Source organism: Molothrus aeneus, chromosome 13 (assembly GCF_037042795.1).
Source record: "Molothrus aeneus isolate 106 chromosome 13, BPBGC_Maene_1.0, whole genome shotgun sequence".
NCBI classification, from domain to species: domain Eukaryota; kingdom Metazoa; phylum Chordata; class Aves; order Passeriformes; family Icteridae; genus Molothrus; species Molothrus aeneus.
Genome location: NC_089658.1, coordinates 18,598,588 through 18,615,770, shown reverse-complemented (window position 1 = coordinate 18,615,770; position 17,183 = coordinate 18,598,588). Strand labels below are relative to the sequence as shown.

Below are 17,183 nucleotides of genomic sequence, written 5' to 3'. Positions count from 1 at the left end.
CCTGCCCCAATCCAGGCATGCTGAGTTTCACCAGCTCCAGGAGTGGCTTCATGACTCTGCACTTCTGCTCAGAGAGAGCTCCTGAATCACAGCACTCCACGCTATTTTTAGTTGTGTGTTTTCAAGGTTGTGTTGTAATTTCCTCCTGAGTTTGCCTAAATGTTTTATTGACTGATTTCCACAGCACTGTATAACCAACAATTCATTCAGAAATTTCTAATTTAGTTATCAGTAAGAAGTCATCAAGCCCAGCCAAACACACTCAAAACCAAGTTACTGGAAATGTGAAAGTCTTTGGCCCAAAGGTTTTAAGCTTATTTTAATTTTGTTTCAGGACACATCTGCTGGAAACCTCATTTTAACATGAGGATTCATGTTTTTAAGCAACACAAAATAGAAAACCAAAACTTTATGCAGAAGTTAATTTTGGAACTACAGACACAAATTCAGTGTTCCAGGAACATTTTAACAACTTCAGTTCCTATGGAAATGCTTCATTCCAATATGACAGCTTAAAGGCTCCTTTAAAATTCCCTGCTTCCAACTGCAACAATAAGGTGCTGCAAGAGTAAATATTTAACAGCAAGAACCTGTTTTGCTTCACCAAATTTATGCAATGTTCCCAGGGAATACAGTGTTGCTAGGATGAAGAATCTGAGGAAAAGAATTTATTTCTTCAGAATTATGAAGAACTGAACTACTTTCCTTTAGAAAAAATTAAATTTCACCAATAATCAAAACTATTTCTATTCACCACTTCATAAAATGTTCACTCTGAAAATCTGTTGTACAAAGGGACATCCTCACAGCCAGTGGTCAGCTGAGAGGATGCATGACTACTACCACACCTGTCTCTATTTTACCTTAAAAATCAAGTATCTTCACCAAAGCAAAAATTTTTTATACTATCTTTTAAAAAGAAACTTCATTTCTGTCCTCATACCTTGTTTTATACCTACATAATCACACACCAATAATCCTGGAGTATCCCTACTGAAAAATCCCCCAGGTAGATAAATGTGGCTTACAAGAACATCCAAATTAATCTGTTTTACTGCCTCTGTTTTAAAGGGGAATCATTAAGAAAGAAACACATTTTTTGAAGTCCAGAAATGCTGATAACTGAATGATTAATCCCTGGATTATTTTTTTTTCCCCATCAAATGTGCCCAGTGAAGCAAACAAATTCCAGGCTGGAGTCAAAGTGAGGTGTGTCTTTCCTAGAACACACCTGAACCAGCTCTTCTTGCACCAAGAGCACAGGGGAAAAGCTGAGGCAAAGTCAAGCATCCCTCCCTTTCCTGCAATGAACTCCAGAGTAACAAATGCTGCACACAAACTCCGTGTTTCACCCCGGAAAATTACTGTTGTGAGAAGACAGAACTCAAATCTTCATTATAATCTACAGGTTTTGAGAAGAAACTTGCTGTCATTTTAAGGATTACTGAATAAGCCAGGGTTGTCCATTTGAAATAAAAAAAACCCAAACTAGAGACACAGAAACAGAGTGCAACAAGGCTTTCCTTGCTGTGCTTTGAAGAAAACAACTATTCAGTTTTTCTCTCAGGCAGAAGGGGGCTTTGGCTTGGGAGACAACGCAGAGATGCTTGAGCACATGACTTGGAGCAGACAGACTGCTGGTGTGAGGGAACAAACAACTGTCCTGCTGGTGCTTTAGGAACAAAAATACTTGCTAGGATAGCACTTATCACATCTATTTACTCTAATGTTTGTCTGGATAAAGCTGGTTTTTTATAAGTTGCCTGCTTCAATCTAAATTAACTTGGCATTCACTTAAAACAGGCATTTCCTTGCTTGAAACTATGAATTATTGCTGGGCTCCCCGCTTCAATACAGGTCAAGAGGTTCCAAAGGCTCTCCCGGATGGGAAGTGTTGATCTCATGAATTTCAGCGTCTCAGGTTTCCCCACCACGTTTGGCCACCAAAAATCAGAAATGTTCTAATCTCTAATTTCACTTGCAGTGATGAGCAATGAATTTCTCAGATTTTCAGGACCAATTCTCTAACTGTAAAGTGAATTAATCAGAAAAATATGAACGCAGCAAATGCCTTGTCAGAATCATGTTTCAGAGTGTAACTACCAACATTTAGCTTTATCAAAAGAACAGAACTATAATAACTGAATGTCAGGCATCAGGAAGGAATTGATTTTTTTCATTCTGCTTCCTTGCTCGAAGGACTGGACATTAATCAATTTAAAATGCAGACAGGTAAATAGAAGGTGCATTTTTTGTCATCTAAATTAGTGGTGTAACCTACTCAGAGTATTTCCAGGAGGCAGGACTTTGGAAGTTTTAGTTTTTAACTCCAACTACAGTTAGAATACTCCCCTGGCTGGTACCTGGGACTGTCACCTGGGTAAAAGCATCACAGCAAGTTCCAAAGCACAGAGAAACAGGTGGAAAAGTAAATCACTACACAGGAAGTTTTACAAACTGAATGAAACCAGCACATCCAGAATACAGAAGAGGGAATATTTTAGACAGTTCATCACCAGGCACCACAAAAATGTTCAGGAACTTTGGCAGCTAAAATAGCAACATGCTACTGTGCAACTGTCTGCCTCCAGAAAGAGCATTGGGAGTCACTTAATCTTGTATAAAACTTTTATTCAGAGACAAAGATTCCTATTAAAATTCATCCCCATTACCTGCTGCAGTCTTGGGGTTGTGTTTTTCACTGTCAAGGCACCATGGCTTTGCCAGGGATCCATCAAAGCAGGAAATCATCAGAGCAGCTCAGGGCTCCACAGTGCCAAGCTCTGCTCTGAGGCAATAGGTGATCATTTCATTTATTGCTAGCAGTCTGGGAGCCAAGCACACACTAAACTGCACCAGGGATGGCATCCAGCTCTCCAGGGTGATCCTTGGGAGGAAGCCACGGGGAGGTCAGAGCTGCCTCCTCCATTTGGTAAGGACACAGAGGAATCCCACAGAACACCAGCAGCAAACACCTCCCTGCTCAGCTGGCAGGAGGATAAACACCCTGCACAGCCAGCAGACAACAGCCCTGCACTCACTGCTGGGTGCTCACAATTACTGTGAGACCTCTCCCTTCCTCACTAAATGGAAGCTTCAACAAAATACACACTCAGGGCAAGGAAAGCTGCCTGTTTCTTCCTCTCTCTCAAGGGCAGCAGGAGGTACCAGGTGCCCTAGAGGAGGAATTCTCTTCATCCACATTTGATCAGGGAGGATCTTTCCTATTAACTCCCATTGCTTCTTTCTGTGCTCAAGGGAGTGTTCTGACAGTGCAGCATCCCCCCGTGGCACTTCTGTGACCTCCCAGGTTGGAGAAGAATGCAGCAAGAACCACATTTGTGTTTCCTACTGCAGGCTGGGCAGGGAGGAGCCACAGCCTGTGCAGTGAGAGCGCTCAGCACCCAGAGACGCACAGGAGGCAAGGGGAGGCTCCCGGCTCCACCTCAGCACTGAGGAAAGCGCTCCTGGAGGAGATGCATGAACACTTCAGAACACACTTGCTCTCTTGGAAGCAGTGACAGGAAGGGAAATGCTGCTTGTAGGCTGCTAGCACATCATGGCATAACAAAAACCAGAAAATAAGTCCTTAATTAATACTAGTACTCCAAATCCCTGGGAGCTTTTTTTTTTTTTAAATTCATGTTAGTGCTAAGTTAATCATACACTCAACCCTAAAGGCTGCAGTAAAACTCAACTCCAAAGTCTGCTTCAGAGAGAGAAGAAAAAAAGTGTGGCAGGGGAAAAAGGAAAAAAACTCTGAGAGCCTTTACCAGTAATTTGTCAAATATCTGTTCAAAGGCACTACTATCAGTGCTGAAGCTGAACAATTAGCATGAGTGAAAGCATCAAGAAGTACTTTCACTTTCAGATCTCCTGTCGCATGAGGATACAAAGCTTGGGGGTTGTTTTCCAGAACAGTGACATTAATGCTTTCCCCAAGCCCACACAACTGTCAATTTGGAGAAGAAAGTAGGCAGTTCACTACATCATTTCCATGAACAACCTCAATCAGGGAGCTGAAATTAAGTGTTAGGAACATGAAGACATTCTGTGGTTTTGAGAAGACAGACTACTATGTTGTGTGACTCTGCCAAACCCGGGCAACAAGACAAATTCTTATTAAACTTTTCCTTTAGCAAAGAGCAGTTCACAGAATAACATGGAAGATATATGTAATTCCAGAAGTCCTCCAGCTTAGAGCACAGGTGTCTGTCTGGGTTAACTCCAGTGCAGCCTCATAAAACTTGCAGTCAGAGCATCAACTCAAAAAAATCCAAATTCCCTATAAATGCAATGAGTCTGCTCTGGAAAAATACACTGGTTTTCAACCCTTGTTGATTTTCAATCCTTGCCATGTGTTAGAGGATCTTAAAAATTTTCCCTTGTACTTAGGTGGGATTTGTAGGTGAATTTATCATCTGCACATCACAGACTGGCTTCTCACAGCTCATCCAGTGCCACCCCTGCCATGGCAGGGACACCTTCCCTGTCCCAGGCTGCTCCAGCCCCATCCAGCCTGGCCTGGGACACTCCAGGGATGCAGGGGCAGCCCCAGCTGCTCTGGGCACCTGTGCCAGGGCCTGCCCACCCTGCCAGGGAAGGATTTTTCCCTAATATCTAACACACCATCCACTTCCACATCCCAGTGACATTGCATGGCATAGAGTGAGCTTTAATACTGCCAGAAAAGACAGAGAGGCAGACATTTGATTGAAATCTATTTCTCAGTGAAAGGCATGCAAAACAAAACCATTAGAAAAGCATTGTTCTGTCCAAAAGAGTATTCTTCTACCCCAAATTTCATGTAAATTCTCATTTTTCTAAGGTTGAAAGGCATGAGTTCTAAAGAAAAAAACAGACACAATTTCAAATCTCCTGCTGAGTCTCCAAGTAACGGGACAGCTGAACTTTCTAAACTCCCTCTAGGCTGGGAATCTTCGCTTTAAGCCTCCTCCTCTTTCTCTTGAGCTCACCACCATTCCATTAAACCTCCCATTTCCCCCTCCCTGGGCCAAAGCACGCCACCCAGCAGGGCTGGGCTGAAGGCAGAGCCCAGCAGGCAGAAAAGGCACAGAGGGGCCAGAGTGGTGCCCCGGGTGCCTCTTCCCACCAGGGATTTGCAGCTGTTCCATCTCCTGGTGTTCCAGCCCCTCACCCTGAGCAGGAGCTGCCACCTCAGGCACCCCTTTGGCATCTGAGCTCTCCAACCAACACCACAGAGAGGGAGTTTGGGGTTTTTCTGAGTTAAGAGCCTTCCTCAGGACTTACCATTGCATTCAGAATTTGCCCTAAATCAACTCTGTAACCTCAAGTTAAGAAATTCTACATCCAAACCTCCAGAAATTCAAGCTCTCCATCTCCCTTTCATGTCTGTGCATGATTTTTCCCAGCCAACAGTAAACATTATCAGGATAAAGGAACCACAGGGCAATTAAAACTTCCTTATGGACAGAAAAATAAACTTATTGATTGGATACTTAAAGCACAACACAGAGAATACACAGAATTATAAATTCTGATCATCAGCTGACACACATATTTACCCAAGGCCTGCATTCCCATTGTTTTATGTCTCTGAATTAGGAGTTAAATATAATGACAAAACCAAAGGATAACACATGCAATGGTTACAGTAACAGTATCTTCCCAACTCTCCCATGTGGCAGCTACACAGCCTTTGAGGGCCACTACAATAATAAAAAAGATGAAGTTACAGGATCAGTTTTCAAGGCCCCTGAATGAGGCCAGGATCAGAATTGAGACTCCTGTGTGCAAGAGCTGAGCCCAGAGCAGAGCAGGACAAACTCCATCCAGAGCCACAGAGACCACACCAGGGAGCAGGAAAAGAAACTGCCAGAAACTGCCTGAAAACAGACCAAAAACCCCACAGCTGGGATTCTGAGAAGGCCAGGATGGAAGGTTTCAAATGGATGGATTGCATAATACTGAACATTTGTCAGCACGGCCATTTAGCAGAAGAAATTAATAACTTTCACTTAATATATTAATCAAGTGTACCAATACATACAAAAATATTCACATATCTATATCCAAAGAGAACTTTTTTTTTTTTCCCAAAAGAATGTGTTCTGCAATCTGCTGACTCATCTTCCCACCACACTGAAAAAAAGTTCTGGAAAAGCACAGAACAATGCTGAGTTCTACAAAACCCTGCAAGAAAGGGGGAAGAGCTGCCAGGAACTTTCAAGGGTTTGTTATAAAAACCCATAAGGAGGTTTTAAAGAACATTCTTGTTCATCCAAAGAATCCCACACTGTTGGAATATCTCCATCCTGGTGCTCAGCATGTAAAGGAAAATAATCTGCTTTTTTTGTATCCCCTGTTATGGGCTGCACTTGATGGATGAGGCTGGATCCAGGTGGAAATCCCGTCCTGAGGTGTCAGCAGGGAGGAGTTCTGCTGGAATCCACCCTCCTCCTGCCCAGACAGGACTCAGGATGACAAAGGCTCCTCCACAGATGTTTGCCAAGAGATGCTGAGCACTGAATGAGCCTTGCCCAGGAGTGCCCCTGCACTTCCAAAGACACCCAAAGTGGTGTAACCACGACTTTGTCTGAGTAATACTGAGCACGTATCAAAGCAGGAATCATCTGATTACTAATTGCTAGGGACAAAAGTGATTAGAAAAAGAAATCCACTGCTTCCTCAAAAAAAAAAAAAAAAATTAAAAATTGAGATGTCTTTGGAAGAAAGAACACGCTTCCCCAAAAATCCAGTTTTGCCAGCTAACATTTCTACCTCCAAGAGGCATTCTTGTGTTTTGGCAGTGGAATTTGCACACTTGCCACAGCCCAGGCAACCCCCGGGGCAATGGCAGGAGAACAAATGCAGCTGAAAAAAGGTAACACAGGCAAAAAGGGGGAGGAGCTTTTTCACTGGAAAATTCAGAACTCAGTAATTGAAAGGGAACAAACTACCTAAAGGTGAGATGGAAAGGTTTATCAGACCTCATAGAAAATTCCTTCCTCAGCTCATTTCACAATGTTTCGCCTGTTTACAGTGAAATACGTTTAAAAATCCACTCTAAAAACTGGCTGGTGGTTTCCTGCCCCACAGTTTTCATGTTTGGGTTTTGTAAGTTAGTGCTAACTCAAAACCCCTTCTCCCAGGTTAACAACAGCAGTGTTGTTGTACGAATAAATAATTCAGCTACATGTTAGCTTTACCCAGACCCTCTCAATCCCTTTTTCTGGCTGTGAGATAACACTGGAAGGTCTGGCAGGAGATTTGTTCCTCTTGGGACAGAGACCTGAGATGACTCCATTAAAACCTGTGCTAGCCAGGAATTGCTGTAATTTCTGAACTCCGGCATCTCCCTGTGCTCTGTCACCCATCCTGCCAAGGCAGGGGGTGATGGTCTCATTCTGCCCCAAGGCTCTCATTCCCAAGTAGCCCATTCACAAATTAAATCCCACTTGCAGTGGGATTGTTTCCCTGGCTAAACTGACCCAGTGCTGGTGGGCAGAGCTCTGAGAGCTCCTCAGGGCTCCTCTGGTGGCTTCAGAGCTCTCAGCCAGGAGAGGAGAGACTCTGCAGGAGGAGCAGGATCTTACACAAGCCCTGTTGTGAAATCTCACCTCTGTGCCCGTCTGCAGCCTCCCTGTAAGGACAAGAGAAGCAGCTGGATCCAGAGCACAGCTGCACTTCCCTCACCACTTATCCTCCTCACATTTCCTCGGCAACGTTTATTTTTACACCCATTTTTAACTCCCCTAAACCAATTGAAGCTTTTTAAGCTCATTCAAAGTAAAGTATTCCTCCATTACCATCATTATGCTTAAATCTGACTGTCAGAACATAACAAGACAGTATTAAATGTCTTAAAATCCTTCCTACATCCATACTTGTCAACAAAAAGCTGCCTACAGCCAGCAGGAGCTGCACAGGTCAGCGTGCCCCTTAATTCATTAATTTCTGTGCTACTGGTGTACACTTAGAATTTTTTTCAGCACAAGTCTGTGAGGTGCTGCAGGCTCTGACTTTTCATTATTTTATTACAACAGATCACATGTTCTATTAGTGTACTTAAGTAACATTAAAATGGTATTTCTAATTCAGTGAAGGACAATGCCAGGCTCAAGCACATTAAAAGAGAAAGCTGTGCATGAGTATATTTTAATTTAAAATGCAATCTCTCATATCACATGTATTTGGAAGTTTGATTAATCCTTCATTAGTAGGGGATTAAAAAAAAGGTTTCTCTCTCTTTTTTTTCTTTTTTAATATTTAAAAGCTTGCAGTAATTCTACATGTATATTGAATGCAACTGCAATCCAACCAGATCAGTCATAAAATTCCAGGGTCTAATCTTCCAGATCACTGCACACAGGCAAAAAAGCTCCCCTAATGTCCAAGGAATTCCAAAGGGAAAAAAATCCCCAATAAAAAATCCCCCCAGGAAGCAAGGCAGAAATGACCCTGCCAGCATTAAAGTGAGCAAGTCTGTGAAAATCTTCCTTTCCTTTTATCTAATCTCACATCCAATAAAACTGATAAAAAAACCTATTCCATGGAGGACAAATCCTCTTGGAACAGGATCCACTGGGAAAGAGCCCACAATGGGAACTTAAAGCCCAAAAACCCAAACCCAAAGCCCCAAAAGCCCCATTTCTCTGACGGGACAAAGCCTGCCCCTCTACTCCTCAAAAACCCAAATTGAAGCTCCCTTGAGAAAGACAGTGAAAAAAACCAAAAATTGCAGGAAGCACAATAACTGTTTACTTTGCAAACTGTAATATGTACTGAAGTGCAAACCAGTTCTGCACAATCCCCAAACTTTTCTTTGCCAAGCGACCACAGGGAGTTGCAGCAGCCATTCAGGGACCTCCTTAAATGCAATTTAACTAGAATAAACAGCAGCAAGAAGAAAAGGCTGATTAATTAATACTCAAACTATGACTGGAATTTGCAGTCACCCATTTTTACAAAATTACTCTCTGGCTTGAACAGTTCTAAGGCACAGGTTGCTATAATTAAGGCTTTAAAAAGAGAAAACCCTGAAAAGCCACGTTGTGCCTGATGACTTGGTTCTACTCACAATTTGCTTTGGATTTTCTTTCTTTTTTAAAAAGAAATGCAGTTTCTTAGGTGATAAAGACCTATGGACACCATCTTAAATCGCTCTCAAGGGCCCATTTCTTTCCAGCACATCAGAGAAGATGCAAATTCTGTTGCCTACGTTTTTTTGCTCTCATTTTTATCTAATTAAACAACAAACCTCCCTACTGTAGCTGATACTTCACATCTGAGATTTGCAGAGGTCACAGCTCAGGCTTCATTTGGGAGACACCAGTTGTTGCTAAAACACACACACAGATTTTGAAAAGAATTGTATTTTGAAAAAAAAATACAATTCAATCCCATCGTGTCAAAGCTCATAGAATACATAAACGTCAGTGGCACTCAATTTTTAAAAAGAATTGTTGTCATTTTTGTATTTAATCAAATCCCAGGCACTTTTGGAAGGTTTATATTTTAACACCAGAGCTGGGAAAGTTGTTTGGATTTATTGAGACAAGGTAAAAAGTCAGGTTTCAGAGCAGTTTGTTTGACCCTTCTCTTTGATTTTTTTTTTTTTAATTACAAAGATGCAGTTAAAGAACTTCATGAAGCACCTTTCTTTTCATATGAACACAAAACTTATTCTAATAAGGAAAGTGTCATTATCTCAAAACCTGCTTTTTTTTCCTACTTCACATTCTGAGGCTGGGTTGGCTTTAGAGAAACAAAAATTGGTTGAAAACTGTCAGCGAGGGAAAGCAACAGAGAGTCAGAAGTTTGAAAGGAACATAAATCCATAAACTGGAGATTTGTTCTTGTTTCTTTTGGCTATTAAGACACTAAACATTCAGCCAGAACAGTTCTCCTTCAATTAATTTTCATTCAGGTTTGCTCAGCTGGGTTTTTTTCCCTTTCCCTGCAGAAGCTTTGCACAATTATATCTGTGCAGCTCCAAGGAATGAAATTAAACCTGCAGCTGGCCAGTGTCATCTTGGTTTCAGCCTGAGGAGCTGAGGCAGCTCAGAGCAGCAGAGAGGTTCAGCCCTCGCCGTGCAACCGCGGCTCCGCGGGAAGTGTCAAAAGCAGAAGTGAAGCTCAGGGCACAGGAAAACCTCTCATGAAGTTGCCTCTGTTGTCCAGCTGGGCAGAGCCAGGGATTGGGAAGGCCCTCGAGAAAAAATTATTGGTACAGGATGTTGTTGTTAAGTAATAGCTGCAAGTAACAAAGTCTGCTGTCGGAGAGAAACATTGTGAAATTTTCATTTCAATATTTGGGGTACAAGTATTTAAATTGTAAGCACACTAACTCCCTGTATACTACCTTGCCAGGAAAAAGAGGGATAAAAATGAGAAAAAGAAGGAACAAAAGAGGAAAGAGCCAGGCACATGAGACCCAGGCCTCCTGCATACTCCTAAAGCCCCACACCACGTGCTATAATAAGCTTTCCCTTGCTCCAGTCAATGAGCTCCCATCACCAAATAAGGATGAAGACAGAGAACAGGACACAAATGCAAAGCAGGACATCCTGAATCATCCAGCCCCTTCTTTCATTTCCTCCCTTTCCCCTTCCTTTCTGCCAGGAAGTCACGGTGTCAGAAGTGCTCATTCCTAAAAGCATTAATGAGTTACAGAACCTTCCCCCTGTGACAGAGAGAAAGTCTCAGAATTCCAGCACAGAGCTCCCCAGGCCCTGCACATCCGTTTGGGCTGGTGCCAAAATCGCCTCTGGGCCTGAAGAACTTCCTTCCCTTGCCTCGGGATGCCGGGGTCCTTGGGGCACTCACGGACAGGAATTCCATCGCCTGGCTCGGAATCTGCCTTTTTGCCCTGCCAAGTCCTCGAGCTCCTTCGGTGCTTGGCCGTGTCTGAGGAGCAGGGAGGCGTTTGGAGAGGGACAGGTTTGTGTATGTAACCGGTAACCAGAGCCTCACATTGCCAAAATTCCAGGAGTGCAGGCTCGGGGCTTTAGGAAGTGTTAATATGGCAGTGCAGGGATGCACGGCATGCACAACAGCCTCACAAACACCTGACTGAGGAATTCAGGCAGTGACCAAAGGGGGAAAAAACCCAGAGCAGGCTCAGGGAGGAAAATAAACAACCTTACAGATTAAGGAAATGAAAAACAAAACTGTTTTCAACTCAATTCCAAAAACATTTTTAAATTCTGATGCAACTGTTCTTTGCTATTTGAAATCTTCCACAACGAGGGCTTAAAATTAGCAGGATGAGGGGATATTTCCATGATTAATTAATCCTGGCTGTATATAGGACAACTGGTTGCTGAATTTACTTTCACTAAGCTACTTCTTTTAAAAATACTGGACACCTCTAAGCCTGGCAAAAGCTGGGTATAAGGTCCTGCGTGCGACACAGATCACAGGGCTGGGGACACACACACAAACCCCAGCCAAATCAACACACGGAGCAGAAAATGAAGCAAGGCAGCTCATCAGTGCAGAAAGACCCAGCACTCCCAGGAGCCTTCAAAGGCTTCCAACAAGTAAATGAGTACCACACATGTAAAAGCAATTTAAAATTAATGACACTTCTTGCGGGAAGAGATACGATATTGAGTATATTGGGAGCGAGTGATTTACATCAGGTACTACAAGCAGCAAGTGATTGGTGAATCAGATTTATTCTGTAGAACAAGACTAAAATGCACAGAGATCCCTGAAGACTAAATCAACATATTCTCAACTGCCTTGAGAAAATCGACTGGAAAGTGCTACCCAAGCAAATATAAAAACACAGTATTTTTCCCCCTGTCAATCCAGAACAAAAGCTCTGTAATATTTAGATCATAATGCTTAGATACAATCAGTAACTCCTGCCAAAGAACAGTTTTTAAACAGCTCATCACTCAGTTAATCATCAAAAGAGTTTGCTAGAAATGTCACAGCTGGAGCTGCTAGATGCTGAATTTTTTATTTTTCGGGAGATGTTTGCTTGGTTTTGGGGTTATATTTCTTTTGCGGTCAATTTGGTTTTGGTTGTTTGATTTTTTTTTTTAGATGTTTGGGTGGTTAAAGGAGATCTGAGCCTGTGTGAAAACGTGGCACAGATGAACACGGAGCACTTTAAAGCCCAAGAGTCGCACATGTCACTGCAAGGCTGCCTCACATCCTCTGTGTCACCGCGGTACAGCAGCACATCGCAGCTCAGTTTACATCTCCCGGAGAGGACCGAACTGACCATACAGGGGCAGGAATCTGCTCCTCCAAGACACACCTTTGTTTCAAGGCTCACTGAAGGGCTAGCCCGACACCATTGTCTGAAAATCAAGGTGTGAACCTTGACCCGTGAACCTCAAATGAAAACCTGCTGTAACATTTCATCACTTGGCGGTGCCGGTGCTGTGTCTGCCTGACCGAGGCCACCCTGCCCACCCACATCCGTGAGAAACCTGCAACAGAGGCTTCACCAGCACCACCACGCAACCATCCAATATTATATCCAATATATTTTTCCCCCAGAAGTGTCCCCGTGATTAGCTCAGCCCTTCCCACATTTACAGTGTCGTGTTTGTGTTGCCCACAGAGGAGCTCCGAAGCTGTTTCTCCACACACGCTCCTGCCGTAGCCAGCACAACATGTCAATTAGTGACAAACAGTTCTGCTCAAACTAACCATTGTTTGGGTTTAAAGCCAAGGACGAGGCAAAACAAAACAAAACACCTTTTCTACAAATCTGCGGGTCCCGGTATAAATTCTCCCATACACAACGTTTATGAAATATGCCATCGCAAACGTGTAATTTGGCATTACTAGGTAATTATATAAGCTAAGAGCCCAGCAGACACCATTACGGACTAGGAGAAAGGAGTTATACAAGTTTCCCCCTATTTTTTCACCAGCTTTTTTTCCCTCGCCTGTGTGACAGAAGTTTGTTTATTGCCGAAGGCAGCAGCATCCCCTCACTCCGCGGAGGGCACAGCGAGCATCCCGCGCTGTGCCCGGGGTACCCGGGAGTCCCGCCCGCGGTGCCCGCGGCAGCCGGGCCGGACGTGCGGGGCAGGGCGGGCTCGGAGCACCGCACCCCGCGGACAGCGCCCGGCCCGGCCCGGCCCGCACCCCGCCCCGGCAGCACTCACTCCGCAGAGCTGGTCCCGTTCACGGCGGATCCATCCGGAGCGGGGTTCAGCTGGATCGGCCCGGGCTTCTTCTTCGGCATCTTCGCCCGCACACGGCGCGCAGGGGAGCGGACGGAGCGGCCGCGGCCCCACTTCGGACAGGTCCGAGGGACTTCCTGCGGCGCGGCAAACCGGGCGGGGAGCTGCCCTTGGCGGCGGTGCCCCCGCGGGCTGCGGGCAGGTGGCCGTGCGGCTGCGGGACCCCGCTCCGAGCGCTCCGAGCTCCGGCGGGCACTGCCCGGGATCGGGATGTGCCCGGCCGGGACCGCGCCGGCGCGCGCCGCCCGCACCCGCCTCGCGCATGCGTTGGGAGCGCGCGCACGCGCACGGCGGGGAGCGAGGCCGCGGGAAGCGCTGCCCTCAGAGCGCTCCTGCCCTGAGCCTACCCTGCCCCAGCCCGGCCCCGGGGTCGGCGGCGACAGCCGCAATAATCCTGCCCGGGCAGGGTGGGCAGGCCTGGCACAGGCTGCTCACAGGAGCTGGGGCTGCCCCATCCCTTGGAAGCGTCCAAGGCCAGCCTGGACGGGGCTTGGAGCGCCCTGCGATAGTGGAAGGTGTCCCTGCCCATGTCAGGGGGTGGCACTGGATGGGCTTTAAGGTCCCTTCCAACCCAACCTATTCTATGATGACTTAAACAGAGCCTTGCTTTAACATCAACTTGCTTCCACAAATCGATAAAGGACTGATTTTTTTTAAGAGTCTGCCACTTAATACTAAAGGACGTGTGAACTGCACTATTACAAGCAGTGGGAGCAGAGGGATCTGGAGGAGAGGCAGGACAGAGGTGTCCTGTGCCATCGGCTGGACCTGGGACAGCACGGGTCACTCAGCCCAGGACGTGTGGGGCTGTCACCAGCGGGGCATGGCCCCCTGGCAGGACAACTGAGTGTCCGTGCCCCAGTGGGCCCTTCTGGGGTAGCAAAGTTGCTTTGAGAGCAATAGATACATATTTATCCTTGCTATGGTCAGTGGAACGTGTTCTTCACAGCAGTTCTCTCTCCACCAGGGAGAACTGGAATGTAAAGGTGCTGTTGTTTGGCTGTGGGTCTTGCAGGAGGTTCAGGGGCAGGATATGGAATATTAAAGCAGCCAATGTTTGGACAGCAAAGCCAGTCTGGACACACGTGTGCACTGTGACACATACGCTAATCTCATGATAAGGTTCAGGAGATAAAAGGAGTTCCATGCATTTGACTTCCTGACTTCCGTGAACAGAGTAACACTACAATCCCGCCTCTACTGCTGAGATGTGTAAGGAACTTTGCTAAAGTTTGAGTTGCTTTATAAGATTAATTTCTCATTGTCTGAATCCAGTAGAAATCAGCTGAAAACTCTTTTAAGGCCTGTGGGAGTTACACAGTGAGAAGGGCTTACAGATTTCTTCTGATTTCTGACACAGCTGAGAAATTCTTTCTGTTGCTGCTGTACATTTCTGTACCACACAGCGTTCCATCTGTCAACAAACATGACACATGGAGCAGAAAAGAATCTGCAGTTACTCATAATTTTGCTTAAGTGATAAATGAAACCTCTCACAGACACACGTGAGCCAAGAAGTGAAGCAGCACTGAGGAACTCAGCACTGAGGTGGAGGTAGTGCCTTGGTACTGGTGAAAGAGTGAAAAACCAATTTCTTTGGCAGCTCCATTTTCCCCTGAGATTCCCTAATTGTCCTTTTCATATACAAGATATGTGAATCCATCACCTGAATGAATAACATCTTTCCAGCAGTGGACACTTTTTATACTCCAGTGAGTTGATTCAGACACAAAAGAAGAGCAGAGTTAATTCCATAACAAAATTTCTACTATGAATACTGTGGATAAAGAACCAGCCTGAGTTCTGCATGATTTAAATTTTTGTGGTTTGCAAAAGTACAATTATATTTTAATCAGAGTAATCATTAATATTTTTACAGAAACTGAAATGATGAACAAGGTTCCCCATATATAATGCAAAAATGCTGAAGAGTTCCTGTCATCTTATCCATCTCTAAAGTAAATATTTTTTTTTCCCTCACAGCTTTGCCATTAAAGACATATTCCCTCCTTCCAATTCCAGATATTAAGGGACAGCTCCCTCCTCTGGAGTGCTTTATTCTTGCACTGAGAACGCTGGACTGTGAAATTACTCATTTCATCAATCTCTTTTCAAATCCCTTTGACCAAAGCACAAAACCCAAAAAATATCTTGGATTCACTGTATCTAGAAATAAATTCACGGGAATATGGATTGATGCCACTGCAGAAATAATTTCTGTGCTGTTGTCTGTAAAACAAAGAGGTTTCACTTCAGAGCATTAGTTACTAAAAATTAAGTGCATCTCCCCAGCCAAAACAGAACACACATTTTGGAAATTTGAATATTCTCTGTGGAAGGAACTGTGTTTTGCTGTACAAACAGGTGTTTCTGGAGGTGAATCACAGAGGAAAAGATGAAGAAAAAAGAGAAGGCATTTCATTTCAGCAAGAGGCTTCTGAGCGGGGAGACCTTCTGATTTATTGATTTCACCAGTGCTTGGAAAAATAGAAATAATTTGTCTCTGAAAACAGAAGTAGAACAAAGAAGCTTGTCTTCATTACCACTTTTTTCCCCTTATAGAAACCAAAATTTTGCCTAATTTCTTGCATGAAAAGAAAACCACAATTACTATAGAGATCAATTGCATCTAAATTAAGCCAACTTTTCAAACTCAATTGCCACATGGAGCTGCATTTTTTACAGCCAAAACATGTGCACACAAACTTCTATTTGCAAGATTTAATACTTCTTAATCTATTTAGTGGTTAGCAAAGCAAGTTAGGCAAATAATTAGTCCCACAGAGCAATGGAATTTAAGAAGTCTGGTTTGAATTTGAATAAAATTGTCCAAGAGGATCAAAAATTATTTGAAGGGAGCTGACAGAGAGCCTGACAGAGATCACACCTGCCTTGCACCTTATTTTCCTTAAGAAACAGATTTAAAAGAGCCCTGTGCATCGCAGCACAATTTGAATCCTCTGTGATATATTAAAAGCTTAGAAATTAACATTTAAGGTGGCTGCATAATATCAAATTTAGATTAGATCAGCAAGGTATAAATGTAAATAAGTATAAATTACAAATAACTGAAATTTGCTTAAGCCTTAGGATGTGACTTCCCATTAAAACAGATACAATGGAGCAGTTGTGCTGAGGGTTTATGGCATGAACAGCTTTGCCAACACAATATTTGAAGGGTTTTTTGCCGAGCAAATTCTGCTCCCTTAGGAATAAACCCCTTCAAGTGTGGAAGCAGGCAATTATCCATTTGACAGATTTGCTTTGCAGTATATTACGTGTAACAAAGCAGGAAATGAGACTGAAATATAAAATAAGGTGCTAATTTTCTGCAGTTTTCCTAATGAAATTACAGTAATCAAACAGAAACAAGCAGTAATATTTCCTTTTCACCTAAACTAGAAACCAGAAGTGTTTTCTAGAATGGAGACAACCTGTGGGGGGTGTTTTGTTTGTTTTTTCCTGACTTATTATTTTAGCAGCATGTGGTTGGTTATACATTTCCTGAGGAAAACCAATAATCAATGCTTGCCAGCATTTGCTTTTTATTTAATTAGGAACATAGGACTGGAAAGAACCACCTAGGTCATCAAATCCAGATTCTAATTAAACACTCTTCAAAAATATTGATTAATCAAAGTCACATAAATATGGTGGGTTTTATAACCCTGTGTCCTCTGCAGAGATTGTAAGTGATCTTCTGATTTTTTTTTTGTTTGTTTGTTTGTAAGGATTTTTCAGTACAAAGAGCGACAATTATTTTCAATGCAAAGAGCTCATCATGTAGATATTTGATTTTCAGTAATTTCATATGACAATTACAATATTTTGTGCTGGAAATTAGCAGCACTTGATCTATGATTATTATTAAATCTCTGTGTTAATTTTCATACTTCAGCTGCCTCAATCGATTGAAGAAATTTGCCATATCTAAAAAGATAAGATTAATTGATTCAGTGCTAAAAAATCCATTTGCGTGTTCTCTCT

At 43.6% G+C, this 17,183-nt stretch overlaps 1 protein-coding gene across 1 annotated transcript in view; it reads right to left on the bottom strand.

Annotated features, from left to right (window-relative positions):
* The window catches only part of MAP2K1 (mitogen-activated protein kinase kinase 1), a 33,360-nt gene extending 19,926 nt beyond the window's left edge, over nucleotides 1-13,434 (bottom strand). The window contains exon 1 of the mRNA XM_066558471.1: nucleotides 13,119-13,434. Within this exon, the coding sequence (XP_066414568.1) occupies nucleotides 13,119-13,198 (80 nt within the window). The 5' untranslated portion in view covers nucleotides 13,199-13,434. The remainder of the gene's footprint in view (nucleotides 1-13,118) is intronic.
* Between the last annotated feature and the right edge of the window lie 3,749 nt (nucleotides 13,435-17,183).